The 17,803-nt window shown below is 46.4% G+C and overlaps 1 protein-coding gene across 2 annotated transcripts in view; it reads left to right on the plus strand.

The window, feature by feature from the left end:
* CCND3 (cyclin D3) overlaps positions 1-17,803 on the plus strand; it is a 60,470-nt gene that overhangs the window by 31,858 nt on the left and 10,809 nt on the right. The window contains exons 1-2 of one of the 2 annotated variants that reach the window (XM_073320143.1): positions 9,261-9,590; positions 11,797-12,012. In XM_073320143.1, the coding sequence (XP_073176244.1) occupies positions 9,393-9,590; positions 11,797-12,012 (414 nt within the window). In that variant the 5' untranslated portion in view covers positions 9,261-9,392. Of the gene's footprint in view, positions 1-9,260; positions 9,591-11,796; positions 12,013-17,803 lie in introns of those variants that run through there. The other variant, XM_073320144.1, reaches the window with a different exon arrangement.

Genomic DNA, 17,803 nt, shown 5'->3' on the forward strand with positions numbered 1-17,803 from the left:
CACATCAGAACGGTAGCATTTTACATCTTCTTTGCACTGGTGTAAATGACTAAAGAAGGTGTAGGGCAATGGAGAATCAGGCTCCCTGTGTGAAGCTCATTGCTGGGGGATGTAACAGGCAATCTTATGGGACATGGAAACTCAGAACAAGTATGCAGTGGTATGCTCCATACTAGATGAAATGGCTAATGTATAAGGCCGAATTATGGTGTCATTTGCACCGGTGTAAATCTGGAGTCTCTTCACTGAAGCTCTGCACAGATGTAAGTGAGATGTGTGTATACATTCAGGGAGCTTATTTCATTAGTATGTTAATTAATGTAACAGCAGATTTATTTATAGGATTATATGTAATGACAAGAAATTTGCTAGTAGAGATGCATATATATTGTCTTTTATTGTGGATATCTTGGAAATTATAATGGAAAGTGATACAATGAAGTCTGCATTTGTAGGGAAGGGCATTCGTCTTATGGAATGTGGTCTAGGGTTTAGCGGAGGGGATTAGCATCAGAAGAGTCTAAGCTTCTATTCCCACCTATGCCGCTGACTCCTTGTGTGGCCTTGGACAAGTTACGTTGCTTCTCTGTGCCTCAGTTTCTCCATCTGTAAAATGGGGATATAATATCTACTTTGCAAAGGGTGTAGTGAGACTTAATTCACTAGTGTTTGTAAATCTTTGGATGGAAGGCATTAGAGAAGGGCCCAGTGATATTCCTCTCCCTTTGATCTGTGACAGGGGCTGTGTTTGAGCAGGGAGAGTTGGATGTGTCCCCTCACTTCACAGGGTCAGGATGGACGGGGAAGTACACAATGAGTAGTGGTTGGCATCCTGCTGCAGAACGGCAGGGTGACAGCAAAGCTATTCGGTGATCCTTGGGACAGTCCCTTAGGTTTCAGACCTGCAAGTCTGCAGTGCACAGCACTTCCATGTATGCAAAGGTGGAGCAGTCACTAACCTTCATTCTGCTAGAGGAACTCAGATCTCCTCCGCTCCCAGGAAGAAGCTGACGTGGGGCTAAATATTGCATTGATTGATACCCTGTGAAACCTCACTGAAATCGGTGGGGTGTAAATCAGAGCTAAATCTGGACCCTCCAGTTCACACTCTTCCACTCTAGGAAGCCATTCCAGGGTCAACACAAGATTTTCCCTGTCAGTTACTCCACGGGTGCACTGAGTATAGCTAGCAAGCTTAGTGTAAAGGTTTATTGGCTGGAGGGTGTGGGATTTGCCTTTAGTCCAGATCGCCTGTAGTTGTTCTGTCCAGCCCCTGTTAACAAGGGATTAGCAGTCCCGGTGCTGTGCAGCTGGGAGAAAGGAGTAGGGCTCTTTCTTCCTGCCCTGCCCCCATCGCCTTGCAGCCACTGCACACCTACACAGATACACACACACAGAGCCACATCCACACCGCTCCCCTCCATGAATAGTGTCCACACTAAAAGGCATGGAACCAAATCCAGACCAGATTCTTGGCTTCCTCTGAGTCCCACCCACTGACACCAGCTCTGAAGCTGGCCTGCAGTGCTCTGCTTAGTGTCAGGCTCTGAGTCCATTGGGACAGTGAGCAGCAGGGTAGGTTTAAATACAAGCTTTAATTTAAAAATATCATAATGTGTGGGTCTCGCAGTGTGGATATTTGCTTGTTTATTTGCCCTTTTCTCTCTTCAACTATTCTTCGCCATGGTTTATTACTATGGTACCGTAAGTCCGTGATCCTGGTTCTTAGCACATGAGCCTTGGGAAAGGGGACATCCCTCCATCCACTGTCCAGCCCTGCTTTCCTTAGGGTAAAGGGATACATTCCTTGCACACCCTGACTCCTACATGCAGATATTTTTGTGGCAGAAGTTTGGATCTGAATCTGGGTCAGAACTTTTTGGCTGCTCCCCACCAGTGTCTATAATGGATCAAAACTAAACACTATGACTAACACCTCCAAATCTGAGGAAGGTTCAGATCTAGATCTGGACTCTATGGCTTGGGCCCATCATTGAAATAAACACTTGGGGGCCAGTCCTGCCTTCTCCCCCGCAGCCTCAGAGTGTCCCCTAGCAGTTGAACCAATGAGGTTCTGTCACACAACTTTGGGGAGGCAGGATTCCTGTGTTCTGCACTGCGGGAGGGGTCGAGCTCAGCTCTGGGGGGGTCCCGGTTACACTAATTCCAAAGGGACAGCTTGGGGCAGCGCTGGAGGATCCGTAGTTATGTGTATACTTGCATAGAGGAGGCACGTTGGGTTGTAGAGTGCCCACTATCTCCTTAGGCTCTTGTAGAGCAGAACAGCACACAGCCTTGTAATGAGGCAGGGTAGTATTGCCTTAGACTGTAAACTGTTTGGGGTAGGGATGAATATGAATAAATATTTCAGTAATAATTCAGACTCCAGTCATTTCTGTCACTTACAGTAGCTCTTTTCATTGGAGGATCTCAAAGCACTTTACAAAGGCAGGTAAGTGTCGTTACCCCCATTTTACAGATGGGGAAATCAAGGCACAAAGAAGGGAAGTGATTTGTCCATGATCACACAGCAGAGCCAGGAACAGAACCCAGGCATCCTAACCACCAGTTTATTGCCCTATTGACTGGGCCATGCCATTTTGTCAATGGCTGGATTGGCGAGTCAAGAGGCATTTTGCTGGCTTTGCCATGTAAACAAAAATAACATGTAGCCAAAAGTCATTTAAAAAAAAAAAGATTTAAAACATCCTGGACACAAAACATTGTGTGCAAATCTTGCGTAATGTGATCTACTGGGGTGGGGGAAGGGGAGAAGAAGGAGTGACAAGGGAAGGGCGTGTTAAAAAATATATTTTATATGTAAAATTTACAAGCTCTTTTTTTAATTTGCATGAACTGTAACCACAGATAATCCCCTAAAATTAACTAAATATAATCTCAATTTGGGGGCTTTCCAAGCCTCAGTTTGATTTCTGAAATTGGTTAGTTTCACTCAACTATCTTTCTTTCTTTCCCACTTGAATTTGGTTAGTTTCTAAAAGGCCTGGTTCAGAGACAAAAGCAACCATTCACCAGGTGATGCCTGAGTTTGGTACATTTTTGAGTCAATGAAAATGCAATTTAATTTTAGATCGTGTTAGGAAAAGGGAAACAAAAGCACAAAAACAGCTGCTAAAAGTGACAGATGGACAGCTAAAGGCAATAGGTACTGATGCTTTTTGTAAAGTCAGGTGAAGTGCTCATTGGACCAGATCCTCAACGGCGTCCATCAGCACCATTTCTGCTGAAGTCACGGACTTCACTTGGAGTTACAAGGGCTCAACGTTTCTGAAAATCAGGCCCAACGTACCCCACAACTGAGACCCCCAAAATCAGTAGCCACTTTTGGAAATTTTGACCCAAGTGATTTGTACAAGGTCCTACAGCCAGTCGGTTGCAAAACCCCATTATAGGGTAAAAATACAAGACATATGATTTCCCTCTTCGTAAGAGTGGTCACTTCCTATCGCTATTTAGGTCTGTTCTGCAAGCATCCCAAGGTATGTGTTTGTGTACAGACAGCTTTTGTACTGCTTTAACTATATTGGTTTAGAAACCGATATCGCTTGTGTGGACACAGCTATACCAGTATAAAGGTGTTATACCGGTATAGATTATTCCCAGGCTATTATGGTATTAGCACTCGTATACTGATATAATTACATCCACACTGGAATCTGTACCAATATAATTATAATGGGTGTAAAATCACATCTCTGACAGAAGTAGTTAAATCAGCTGTGTGTCGACCAGACCAAAGAGAGAGCTGTCTTCTTCAGAGGGCTTGTTCTACAACATGATGCAGTTAAGGATTACTGACATTCGGTGTTCTGCTGCTCATTCTGATGAAAACACCATGAAATAGTTACTTGTGCTCAAAAGTTTGACAAGGTCTGAGGAAATGGAGCATAATAGTTGCCATTATTAGGAAATAGCATTAGGACATACATCCCATGGGTCAAATCCTGCAATACTAGGCCAAACTCTCCTTGAAGTCTGTGGGAGTTTTTAATGAGAATGATTAAATTATGAGAAAGGACATCAAGGACCCCTTTAAGGGTTGTGTTTAAAGCATGGGACCAGGAGCCAGGACTTCTGGTTTGTACTTCCCACTGTACCAATGAATTGCTGTGTAACCTTAACCTTAACCTCTCTGTACCTTTAATTTTCCCCTCTGTAGAATGGGCATCATATGTGCCTGCCGCAAGGGGTGAAGTGGGTCATGAAGTTTAGCTAATTAAGATTTGTAAAGTGCCTTGAGATTCTAAGATGAAAAGTATGCAGTATTATTATTAAACTCTCACATGAAATCTGTCTGTTTTTTAGTCTCATTTTGGGTATTTCCTACAGTAAATTTTATAGTTATTTGCTCATTCATGTGGGTTTGGTTTTCGGGACCTTCATGTACATTAAGCAGTTTCACTATGACATCATTGACAATGCTTTAGTCAGGTCTGACAGAGAAGAAAGAGGATAGTCTCGTCCTGAGCAGTTCAAAGTTGAATGAATAGTGGCTGCAAAAGGCAAAGAGAGAAGGATGGAAGAGGTACCCCCTCCTGTCTATGAACGAACATCGTGGTGGTGCAAATCAGTGTAGCGCCATCAAGGTCAATGGCACCAAAGTCAACTGACAATCTGACCCAAACTGGATCGGTTTATTTAACGAACAGCCTGACACATTTCTCCAGCCTTCTTCCTAATGGTGGTCAGAATGTGAATTTGGTACCTGCTGCCCCCTTCACAGAGATTCTGGCCCTGTAGCTTCAGTGCCTCTTTAAAAGCTCCTAGTGCTGGTGACTGTTCATACATCATCTGCATACCAAAAAAATGATCCCCCATGTGATTCAGCAAAGGAAAACATTGCTGGTTTGAGATCCAGGAGGTCTAGAAACCCTCAATTTTTTTTTCTCTTAAGGAATTTCCTTTTTTTAACATTTCTGACTTCTCTACCACTGAAGCCAGGAAGTTGTCTATCCATGATCAACAGTGACCAGAATTTGGTTTTCCGGGAATGTACTCCCTTCCCTCCACACAAACTCTTGAAGTCTGTAATTTGCCTTTCTAGCCTGATAATGTGGCTGGCAGATGCATCAGTTTTGCCAAGTCATCATCTGGAAGGAACACTTTCTCTCTTATGCAACAGCCTTCATTTCCCCACTGCTCCCCCCACCCCACCCCAACTGCATTGACTTCAGCTTCAACATATTTCTAACAATCAGGCTGAGTTAAACCCACCCATGGGACACTAAGCAAACATGAGTGAGACCATTATGTCTGGTATATGACCTGAAACTTTCAATTTCAAAGGACATAGTCCAGAAAATGTAGGGACCAAGAACCCAGCACTGTGGTTTCCCTTTGCTTGGCTAAAGAAAATAGCTGCTGTCTATTTTTACTGAAAATGTGGGATTTGAGGCCCTCCTCACGCTGTGTACAAAACAAAAAATGCCGCCAACAATAAAGGAATGGGGCGGGGGTCACCCTGGTTTGAATCCATCTGACTGGTCTACAGAAATGCTCTCAGGGATCCTTCAAATATTTCATGCCCACACAGCAGGAAGTGAAGGAAGGTGGAAGAAAGTTGTAATGGGAGGTATATTTTTGGAATGTCATATCACCTACTGTATGCAGTGTAGTTGTAGCCGGGTCCGTCCCAGGATAGAGCTCTGTGTGGCTTGAAAGCTCGTCTCTCACACCAGCAGAAGTTGGTCCAATAAAAGATATTACCTCACCCACCTTGTCTCTCTAATATCACCTACTGAAATTCCCCTTTTTCATTTTAGGACTGGGATAGAATCAATATAATTCCACATACTCTCGCCACTTTACTCCTCATCTGTGCTATGTTGCTGTAAGATTTTGTGTGAGCATTGTGTAACACACCATACAACCAGTACCAAGATACTATGATAGTTATGATGATGGGATCATTAGAAATGGCATAGATAGATAGATAGATAGATCAGTCTAATGCTTGGTCCCATATTCCTTGAAGTAAATGGACATTTTAAGTACTAGGGTGTGATTTATATCAAATCTGGCATGTACATGACCTTCATGTTTATGGAGATGTAAAATGAGCAGTATTTTGAACTCTGAAGCCTCAGATCAAAAAAGATTTTTTTCTCTTCAGGGTCAATGTTCCTGAACAGGGCAGATAAAGACTTTTGTCTTGTTCTGCTTATGCTCAAAAATCAACAAGTTTATAAAATGTGTTCGTTCTTGGTTACTGGTTTTTTATAATGATTGAACATAGATTTTTAGAAGGTCAAGCAAAAGTATTAGATGCCTCAAAGTGGTAGTGAATACAACTTGGGAAGAGAGAAAGAATAAACTCAAAGATCTGGTTGGTCATTCAATCTTTAACTTCTTTGATCCTCCATTCTTTTAAGATGAAATGTTATACAAACATATTTCCAGGAGAATGGTCCTGGAATGCCTTATACTAATCTAGTGCTTGTACTACTGATCACAATCTCCATCTTAGATCCATGACACTTCATCCAACATGTCCATGATATCGGTGTATTCAGTTTCTCCTGAACATGGTGATTTACACAGCCTTTTTCCAAGCCTCCTAGTAGGGATTGCTTCAGATAAACTGAACTTTGGCCACCCCAGTGTAAATCCATGGGTCAGCTACCGCTCCTCAGCACCCCTAATGTGGTTTTAGCAGAGTAACACTGCAGCATAAATTGCTACATGTGGCCCTTTGCAAAGCGCCTTCTTTTGAGACATTTAACCCCAGGCTGGATAAAGCACTAGAAAATAGAGTCAGGAACAAATGAATGGAGTAGATGATCTAGAAAGTATTTTCCACCACTAACCTCTATGATTATATGATTAATCATCCAGCTTCCAACTGTTCCTACAGTTGCCATATTACAGCACTGTGATAGTTTCAAAGTTCATATGAGCTGGTCATTTCATTTTAATCCTTTCCCTTTCATATTCAGAACTTTCTCAAAATTTGACCTTTTGGGCTGAAATTTCTCATGCTCACTCTCAATCTGATGAAGATTTTAATTTTTTAATTCGAAAGCTTGAAGAAATTCCATTCAGCTCTTTTTCTAATTCTTTATGTGTGAAGGGAACATGTTTTTCATTTTAAATGATGTATTTTGACTTTCTTTTGAGCTCGGATAACTCAAAAACAGTTAAATCTTCACACTTGACATATAGGTAATCTGGAAAACGAGCTAATCTGTGTTAAATTTGAAAAAAAAAAGGTTTTAAAAGAAGAAGTTATGAACTTTTGAAAACCGTGTGTGAAAACCATGTGCTGAGCATATGCAGGGCTTTGATTTGAGTATGCAGAGACACGTAATAAAAGCTTTAAAAAAAAATCTCCCATCATTGCTAACACTAGTGCAGCTCCAACAGTGTTAGCAACATCAGGAACACTAATGTAGATAAGCCTGGTATTAATTATTATTATTTATTATTTGTATTATAGTAGCGTCTAGAGGTCCCAACAGAGATCAGGGGAGGACCCCATTGTGCTAGGCACTTTTACAAACACAGTGAGAGATAGCCCATGCCCTAAAGAGTCTCTAGTCTAAATAGGCAAGAGCTCAGGATAGTTTTCAAAAGTTCAGAATGTTATTTCAAAACCATTATTACATGCTGTTAAAAACACCAGTAGCTGCGGAAGCCTCGTCTACAGAAGCTCCCAGTGTTGCTATCTCCAGGGAAGCTGCACTAATATTAGTAATACTGGGATAGGTTTTGGAGGAAAAAAGCCCAGTGCAGACATCCTTTCAACAGACTCACATCTGATTATTCTCAGGGCTTCCAGGAGTCCTAGATAAAAATAGCTGCAGAATTAAACATTGAAGAGACTGAAATAATCGATTAACAGAGCTGGCAATTGTTCTGCGAGTTCCAGATTGTCCTGTTTTGAACCAGGGGAACCCATGCCCCATGAGGAATACTCATAATGTGCTCACGGATCTTGAAACTTGATGTGGTTTTAACACAACTGGATAACATTGGTGGTTGAACTGATGATAGACAGATACTGTAGTAAAGTATTACTAATGCTAATAATAAATAACAACAACAAACAACCCCCCCTCATCTGGGTTTCCCCAGTCCAATCTTTCTTCTTTCTTTCTGTTATTTGGACTGTAAGCTCTTTGACTCAGGGCAATATTCAGTTGTGCCTTATGTACAGCACCCAGCACGTTATCTGAGGCAGCGTGACACTGATGGATTCCGTGCGATGTTTTGTCGCCTAGCATCACTGCAGCATGATGAGGTATCGAAGCGATTGATGTCTTGATGCAGGATCTTCGTAGAGTGACCAGATGTCCCGATTTTATAGGGACAGTCCCGATATCCGAGGCTTTGTCTTATATATATTAGTCTACAGAAGAGAAGAATGAGGGGGGGATTTGATGGCTGCTTTCAACTAGCTGAAAGGGGGTTCCAAAGAGGATGGCTCTAGACTGTTCTCAGTGGTGGCAGATGACAGAACAAGGAGTAATGGTCTCAAGTTGCAGTGGGGGAGGTTTAGGTTGGATATCAGGGACAACTTTTTCACTAGAAGGGTGGTGAAACACTGGAATGGGTTACCTAGGGTGGTGGTGGAATCTCCTTCCTTAGAGTTTTTTAAGGTCAGGCTTAACAAAGCCCTGGCTGGGATGATTTAGTTGGCGTTGGTCATGCTTTGAGCTGGGGGTTGGACTAGATGACCTCCTGAGGTCCCTTCCAACCCTGATATTCTATCATATAGGCGCCTATTACCCCACACCGAACCTGATTTTTCACACTTGCTATCTAGTCACCCTAGGTCTTTGGAAGGCTGCCATGGGTGAGCTTGTGTCCAGTGGGTGGAGTGAAAAGTCAGTGCCCCTTTCCACTGGCTGGGGAGTAGCTGCAGTAAGTAGCAAGAGACCATGAAATCAGAGGGGAGGAGGGGATTTGGGGGGTTGGGAGGGGGGGGACGTGGCTTTCCAGTGCAGTGGTTGCAAAAAGGAAAATTGTGGGAGGGGGAATCTCACTGTTTTTTTTCCAGTCTAGAGCGTATGGGCGGGGACACAGCCCCCTCTCCTGCAGCAGGGCAGCCGCCTAGCCCACCATGGGAGCCAGGGGGCTTCCACTCCGGGCCCCTCTCCTTTCCCCCCCCCTCCGGCGGGGCGGGGCCCGCCGGCGGCCCCGCCCCTTCCCTTCCCGACATTCTAAAAACTGTTACCCGGGGCCCAGGCGCTGTCAGTGCGGCCGGGAGCGCGGGGCAAAGCGGCCGCTGGCTGGGGTCGGTGCTGCGTGCTCGCCCCGCTCCCCGGCTGGGAGCGCCCCCGCCTTGCCGCCGGCTCCCGCCCCTGCGAGCCGTGTCCCGGCTGCACCCCCCCCCCCCCAGTTCTCCCACCGCCCCCCCGGGATCCAGGCCCATGGAGCTGCTGTGCGCGGAGGGCCCCCCGCGTGTGCCCAGGGCGGAGCGGGACCTCCAGCTGCTGCGGGACCGGCGGGTGCTGCAGAACCTGCTGAGCCAGGAGGAGCGCTATAGCCCCCGGGTCTCCTACTTCCACTGCGTGCAGAAGGAGATCAAGCCGTACATGCGGAAGATGCTGGCTTTTTGGATGCTGGAGGTACGGGACCCCCGGCCCCCCCCCCCCCAACCCGGGTCCTACCTCCCCCGCCCACCACCACCACACTCCCTCCAAATCCAGCCAACACCTCCTTTGTCCCCACCGCAGACACCGGCTGCCCGGCTCCGGCAGGCGAGAGGGGCTGGGTGTGGGGGAGAGAGAGCCCCACCCCGATCTCACTGGAGTGTGAATGCAGGAGAGGATGTAGTGGGGTCACCTAGTGGTGGGGGCAATTGGGGGGGGAAAGATTTTTTTTTTTTTTTTTTTGGTGGGGAGGTCATTCGGTTTGGGGGATCTGTGTCAGTTGGGAGGGGTGCTTGGGGGGGGGGGGTCGCTTGCTGCAGGATGAGTTCCAAAGGAGAGAGTCTGATGGGGCAGGGAGAGAGGCCTGTGGTTTGTGGGGGTTCAGTCTGTGGTGGGAGGAGTCTGGTGCTCAATCTTTGGTGGAGGGGGGGATGGTTAGGCAGGGGGAATAGTGGGATAAGAGGGCATTTGAAAGAGGCCTCCCTCCCCCTGGGTTTTTGTAGTGGTGATAGCCCTGGGGTGCTTGGGAGCATGATTTCCCCCCTCTGCATATGGGGAATTGCAGCATTTCCTTCTGCACCGAGAGGGTCACCCCCACCCAGACAGCATGCTCTCTTCCATGCCCTGGCAGTGTGTGCTTTTTCCTCTAGGGTTCCCATCTGTCTTACCCCAGTCCCCAAAACTGTCAGTCCAGAGAGCTGGGGTTCCAATGCAGCTGTAAGAGAGAGCCTGGTTAGAAAAACATCACAACCTCCCACTCCACTGAATTAAAAGGAATGCAATCTTCAGCATTAAACAACTTAATGAGGACAATATCTGAGATGTCTCCGTCTCTTTTCATAAATGATCAAGCAGTGAATAGTCTAGACTCAGAGGAAAATGAAATTACACGAGGAAGAAACAGAATCTGGATTGAATTCAGTCTGTCGATCTCTCCACCCCACCGGCTGTCGCAACAAACTGCCCGTTTCCATTTTTAAGCACATGCCGATTCCAACTTTTTAAATTATCCTCTGTCTTAAATGTGCTTTCTGAGATAAAAGCTGCTCTGGGGCCTGATCCTGCAAGACCCTGAACTCAGTAGGAGTTGAAGGAGTCCAAAGTAACGTTAGAAGCTGTATCACTGGGATTTCCTAGGGGTGCGGTTTAATAGGATTTGAGTTAAGACCAAATGTAGGTCGTATTGCAGTCGGTGGCACAACTTCCATTGACTTCAGTGGCAGCCGGATTTAGTTCTAAATGCTAATCTTTCATTTTTTGTTTTAAATGAGGGTGAGGGGGAATGCAGCCAAAATTAAATCTGTGAAATGAGAAGTGAGTCTATTTTTTTTTTTTTAAAGGAGAAAGTCTCTGGCATGTGGTTTTATGTGGGTAGAGAGTACATAGGGAGGCAAAGTTACAGTTTGAAAGAGAAGGGTGATCTTTGCTATAGCACAAGGGGAAACCTCAATATTTTTGTAGTTCTGTTAAAACAAGGAAATAAATATGGCCGGTGTATTAATAGCATACTTGAGGGACTAGAACAAGGGACTGAAATTCAGGACTCCTGGATTCTGTGTATGCCTGTCATAAGTGTGGTGTAGATAGAGGAGAGGAGCCAGGAGTTTGAACTCGGGTTCTATCCCTGGCCCTGCTGGTGACTCTTTTTGTGATGTTGGGCAAGTCACTTAGCCCAGAGTGTTCAAAAGTGGCACTGATTCTTGGTGCCTTAGTTTTTGGGTGGCCAGCTGTAGCCACAATGGGACTGATTTTTTTCAGAGGTGCTGAGCACCCCCATTCAAGGAGAGCAGAAAGTGATCAGCACATCTGGTCATTAAGACCTAGATGCTTGAAGTTGGGGAATCAGAAACAGAGGCACTCAAAATCAGTGGACATTTTAGAAGATTTTGGTCTTTAACCTCTCTGTGCTCCATTATACCCATTTTACTATTTTCCCTACCTCCCAGGGGAAGGTGAGGCAAGTTGTAGGACATTGGGCCAAAGTCTCTGCTGGTGACATGGTGGAGTTACACCAGCAGAGAATTTGGCTCTTAAGGCCAATAGTGCTTTGAGAGCACCAGACGAAAGGCTCCACAGAAGTGCCAAACTCCGCAATAACTAGTAGTTTTGAAGTCCTGATATGGACAAGAAGTGAGGAGTCCTGCATTTAAAACACTTCGTTTCTTCTGTTGGCTTTCATCAGGTGTGTGAGGAGCAGAAGTGCGAAGAGGAGGTCTTCCCCTTGGCCATGAACTACGTGGATCGCTACCTGTCTTCGGTCCCTACTCGAAAAAGTCACTTGCAGCTTCTGGGGGCTGTCTGCATGCTCCTGGCTTCCAAGCTGCGAGAGACCATGCCCCTGACTGTGGAGAAACTCTGCATTTACACAGACAATTCCATCACACCACAGCAACTCTTGGTAACCTCCCCACGCTGCCTAATAGAGCCTTTCACCCCACTACCCAGCTCTCTCATCCTCTACATGCTGCTGCTGCTGCTTGGTGACATACCTGCCCTGTGGCTCCTTCTGTCTTCCTTCCCCTGTTTCCCCAAGTGCCTTCCCCCATGTTCCGCAAATAGCCTCTCTGCTTCCTTGCCCAAGTGAACACACTACGTTTTGGAGAAGTAGAACTGCACCCCTCACTTAGACCCGCCACCTCTGCCTTGGCCGCATGCAGCCCTGGTATTACTCCCCATTGATTACTCTGATCAGCACAATCATGACACTGAGGTTATACAAAACATTACCTGTGTTAAATACACATCCCCATCATTGAAATTCACTGTGTCCCATGTTGGGGCTTTAATAGCTCTGGATCAACAGCCCTGGAGAGATCAAAGGCCCTTATTCACAGAACAGGTACTGTAAAAGGCAGTGGATGGGGAAGGTCCTATCAATATGCCTATCTGCCCAAACCAGGAGGCATTTCATCTCTGGGGATGAGAGGGGAGTTTAGTTTCCATGTCCTCTCACCCTTGGTCTTTCTTCTGAGACTGCCCACAGGGGGGCCGGTTGTGATGGGGGGGCTTTTGTGACCTAGATGCCTGCCCACCGGGAGACCACAGTCCTTGGAGCTCAGAGACCAAGGTGGTAGGTGCTGTAGAGGGGGCTGGGAATGATTTAGGGAAGTGTCATGGACTTGCTGCCGTTTGGGATCGTGTGTGGGAGGACAGGATAGTGCAATGGGAACGAAGTGAAGCCATTTTTACAAGGTCTCAAGTGACACTAGGACTTATTCACTTAACTCCATTGCTGCCTGGGTGTCCCATGGGGTGGAGTCTTCTTGGTGGAGCTCAGTCAATGGGGGAGGAATGTGAAAGGGCTTCAGCCATGTTGGAACATGTGACCTTCAAGAGGGAACCACCACCTGACTTCAGTGTAACAAACATCCCTTTGGACGGTTTGTCAAACAGAATTTCCTAGGGTTAGTCATCTGCTGGTTAGGTTATTTTTGAGGAGTGGGGGTGGTGAGATGATGTAATAATGATTCGTCCCCGGGGTGGGGAGTGGACCCACTAAACTTTCAGGGGGGAGCTGATAGACATTTCTCGTTATTGGAGAACTTTTTTTATTATCATGCAAATGAGGATTGGGGGAAGTTCCCTTCACCTCCATGCGACTTCCCCTGAGATATATGGAGGATTGCTATTGCTTCGGTAACATGGGTGGAGGATGCTCGCAACCAGAGTAGGTGGATTCTGCCATATGTGATGGCCAGGTACGGCTGTCCACAGGAGTTGCAGGTGCACATTGTGACTGTGGAGTTGGCCCCATGGTTGGAATGCAGCTCTTTGCCTGTGCTGCTGTAGAGGAGGGTCATGCTGGGCATGAAAACTCTACTGTAAATAAATCTTCACCCCTTGCAGCACTTCCTGATTCTTGAATATATTCCATGTGTGTAAATCCCATGGATTATAGAGGGAGGTATGTGCCTAGAGTTCATTTCTGGATCAGCTTCCAAATTAGAGGCTTGTGTGTGTGTGTGTGTGGGCCTGTGGTAATGATGGGGATTGCCATCTGGCAGAGAGACAGATTCAGTTTCCATTCACACCTGGGCCTGCAAAGGTTGGGGCAGCTGCAGGGGCAGCAGGCCGAGCACCTGAGCAGGAGCGGGGGCATGAGTTATCTTCTGGGAGGGTGGGGTGCATTTAAAAGAAGAGCTGGGAAGGATGTTTTCCCCCATGCCCACAGGAGAGAATGGGATGGATAGGTCAAAATGCTCTGATTCCATGGCCTGTTTGCGTGTCTGGATTTAATGCTGGGGAAAGATGCCCAATTGCCAGTCCTGGAGACCGAAGGTGCTTCGGCTGCAGCAAGGCAAGCTTTCTCCCACATGTTGCTTCATCTCCATTTCTGACCTGAGCGCTGGAGCGGAGGTGGGGATTTAGTCTTCATGGCCCAGGCAGTCCTTCGTCTCTCTTCTGAGCCCACCAAGCAGTGGAAGCTAGGTAGTGTCCATTGCAGTTATTTCTGTGATCGCTGAAAAATTTGGACTGATTGCCACCAGACACCAGTCTTGAACAATGTTCAGGTTGGTTCAGCTGCCTTGAAGTGCAAAATAAAATCATTTTGATTTTTGGCTGTGGGTTTGGGTTTTTTTAAATGAAATTGTTCAGGCTTCGTGTGTAACTGGCATTACTCTTTGAAAGCTCAGTTAGGGAGGGCCAAAATGGCAGGTAGTTCTGGGCGTGCTTGGGCTGTGAAAGAGGCACCAAGCTTGAAGTTTTCCTTTCTTTTTAAACCAAAATGCTCAGGGCTCCACACTTGGAGCCATTTCAAGGGTTTGTAAGCAAGGAATCTTGGGTAAGATGTGTCTAAATACACACACACTCTCTCTCTCTCTTTTACACACACACACACACACACGGTTATATTGTCGGGGGAGAATAAGTAGTGGTACTCTGCCAGGTGCCTCCCACAACCCAAGCTCCACCTATTTGTGACACCAAAATGAGACACCGCGCTCAGTGGATCGTGTGGCTCTTCATACGACTGTACCTCTCCTTTCTGTCTGTCATCTAAGTTCTTGTATTACCACTCATCACCATAATATCAGAGTACTTCCTTTTGTGAAATAGTGAAGAGTGCTGACATTTACATTTTCACCAATAGGCTTCAGCGTCAGTGCCCAGCTGAGATGAGCAAGAACGGTTTCACCCTTGGCGCCAAGCATCCTGCCTTATGGTGCTAAAGATGGGCTTCTCATTCATGTGTCCATGGCCAAAAGAGTGGAGCCTCCCACACACTAGCGTGGAGCTCCAGGGGCAGTTGTCTCTCTAGTAATTGGGGTTAACTTGTTTGTTTTCGAGGAGATTGAGCAGAAGGTGAGTTGCACTGTGGTTAGGGGCAGCAGGTAGACCAGAGCAGTTGCGGGCCTGGAGAAGGGCTTTATCTTTGAAGGTTATTGGGAAAGAAGACACCTATAAGGCTGTGATCTGAAAGTCACACCAGTCCTGCTCTTGGTAAACTCTCTGTAGCCCAGCTGGGAACAGACAGTAGTATGACTTACCACTCTAATCCCCTCTTACTGGGTCATAGGCTCCACGACCTAAGAAGGATTACAAACTCCCCAGGATAACCTTGGATGGAACTAGTGAGGTTTGCATTTGTGTTGGGATGTGACAGAGTTAATGCTCTGCTTACAAAACCAGAGAAAGCTGCTGCTTTCCTCCTGTGTGCTAATAATGTTATCGACTTCTCTTCTTTCACAACATTGCAGTGAGAGTGGGTAGGGAGGGGAAGGAGAGCTTCTTCATCACGGTTCGGACAATGGATACATCCTGGCCTCTTAGCACAAATCTGTGCTTCCGGCGCACTCTCCTGGGCTCTTGTAAGGGAAGCTGGCTCACTTTCCCAGCGGGTTCACTTCCTCCTCTTGGAGAGGATGCCTGGCTCAAGCTTGGAGTTCTAAAAAGGATAAATTAAAACAAAATCTTGATTAAGTTATTCTTGGCAGAAGGAAATGATGCAAATGAAGGACTTGTCCACTTGGAGGAAGTTGGGTTTCCGTCAAAGGGCGTTATCTAACCATCTTTCTTTTTTTCATTAAACCACAAGGCTAGAGGCTTTTCTTGCATGTGCAGGATGGTACTTAGCCACAAGATGGTTGGAGGGAGCAGCTATTGTCAGCAAGTCATACCGTCCATTGGCTTGGTAGGACCTGGTTCATTTATTAGCTGTCCTGTTATCTCGTCCTCTAAGAAACCCCCAATCCCTAGGTATTGGAGACCATGGTAATAAAGAGATTATAGTTTTGGCTTCCAATATAGTAATGGTGCTTCCTGGCATCTTGGTTGCCCTGAGGTTTCAGAGGTGTTAACGGTTTGTGCATAACCCATGTGCTCTTTGCAGGGCAGCAGAAGGGAGGTGAGAATGAAGATGACTTGTGCTGTTGCAGCCCAAGGCAGTTTCACTTGGGCTGTTAGCCTGAAGCGCATGGTGTGGGAGGGAAGAAATTGCCAATGGGTTGCCAATGTCTTTGCCGTAAAGCTGGAGTCTTGCTTTTGTCCTGGCCATCCCAGCTCCTGCTGCTCCAGCCTTGCAAAATCAATGCAAGTGTCTCAAGCAAAAGACCTTACCGGCATCTCTGCTGATTCTCCAACGTAGGTGGCAGCATTGACTTTTCTTCCTCCTTCCCTCTTCCCAGAGTCCCATTCACTGATGCTTTTCTCCAGCTGCCATCTTCAAAGACCACTCAGGACCTGCTATCTGGTACGGCACACTCCTGGGCTTTGACCTTTAGTATGTCTGACTTCCTGACGGCAAGGCAGTTGTGGTCAGAATTCAAACGGGCTCAGTACCCATTTAGGCATCAAAATAAGTGGCCAGATTTTCAGAAGAGCCCAGCACATTGGGTGCAGAGCTCTTCTAAAAATCTGTCCCCAGTTCTCCAGGCTAAGCCCTTGAAAATACGGCCATTGCTGGGGGAGAGTTATTCTGTATAGCTCGAGTGCTCTAGAGACCTATGGAAAGGCAGGTTCCTCTCTTAGAGGAGCTTAGATTGAAGGGTCCAGTCCTGCAGGGTGCCAAGCATCCTCCACTTAAGCTCCCAAGCAGGAGGGTGCCCTTAGACAGATAACACAATGAATTGTGCCAGCAGCCCATGGTAGGTAGAGATAGGGAAAGAGAGACAGCAGTAGACTGTGGGAAGTGATGACTGCTCTTGGCAGAGCATTTCCAAGGAAAGCAGATCAGGCAAGTTTTGCTTAATTCTTGGGTGCAACTGATGTGACCGTTCTGTTGGGGAGTTGGAAGGGGGCAGAAATTGTTCCAGCCTTTACTATACACTGGAGCCTGAGCTCCGATCCTTCACAGGAGACAGACACAAAGAGTTAACCAGAGTTTCCTATTTGCAAATGGACTTTCACGTGCTGCTCATTTCAGTAATTCTGCATCTGTTGCTAAGTAGGCTAGGTGACCAACTGCAGCTTTGGAGTCTCTTCCCACTCACTTCTTGAGTCAGCCGAACGAACGTAGAGGAAGGAGGTCGGAGCTGCTCAAATCGGCTGTTTCTAATGTAAAGTGCCGGTCTGCTGTGAAAAGTGAATTTACAGTGGCACCTTGCTGCTCATCAGCTCTGCTGACTGTAGTGACAAAAATTAGCATGAACTTCATCTCCCATTACTCCTGCAGAGCCAGCAGAGTGACAGGAAAGTGAGCCGGCTTCCATTCCTCCTTGGGTGTCTTGAACAGAATTGCTTCCTAAAGTCCAGTCATTTAAACTAATGCAAACTCATCGAAGGCAGTGAGGTTGCACAGGTATTTCTGAGGGTAAAATTTGACCTGCAGCATCTTTATTGAGAATGAAGATCTACAAGAAGGAAAGGACCCAGCTTGACTCTCAGATCCAGGTTGAGTTTGCAGGGCTGCAAAACAGTAAAAACATCTTTATACACGTAAGCACTTGAGCTAGAAATCACTGAGACATGTTAAACACAGGGTCCCTTGAGGCTATGTTTCAGAGTAGAACCACATTTTGGTGTCATCTTGACAGGAGAAGGGGAGGTAACGCACAGTGGAAGCTGCATTACTAAAACCAGTACTGGATGCAGTGGGGAGAGATCAAGAGAGCAGATTTGCTGGTGAAGAACCTGATTGTGTGTGCTCTCCATGCATAGAAATCCCAGCCAAGTGGAGGGGTGTTCTGCACACTGAGTATCCTGCAGGACTGGGACCTGACTTTCTCCCAGTACAGAGAAAATGCCGAGCT

Source organism: Lepidochelys kempii, chromosome 21 (assembly GCF_965140265.1).
Source record: "Lepidochelys kempii isolate rLepKem1 chromosome 21, rLepKem1.hap2, whole genome shotgun sequence".
Classification (NCBI taxonomy): Eukaryota; Metazoa; Chordata; order Testudines; family Cheloniidae; genus Lepidochelys; species Lepidochelys kempii.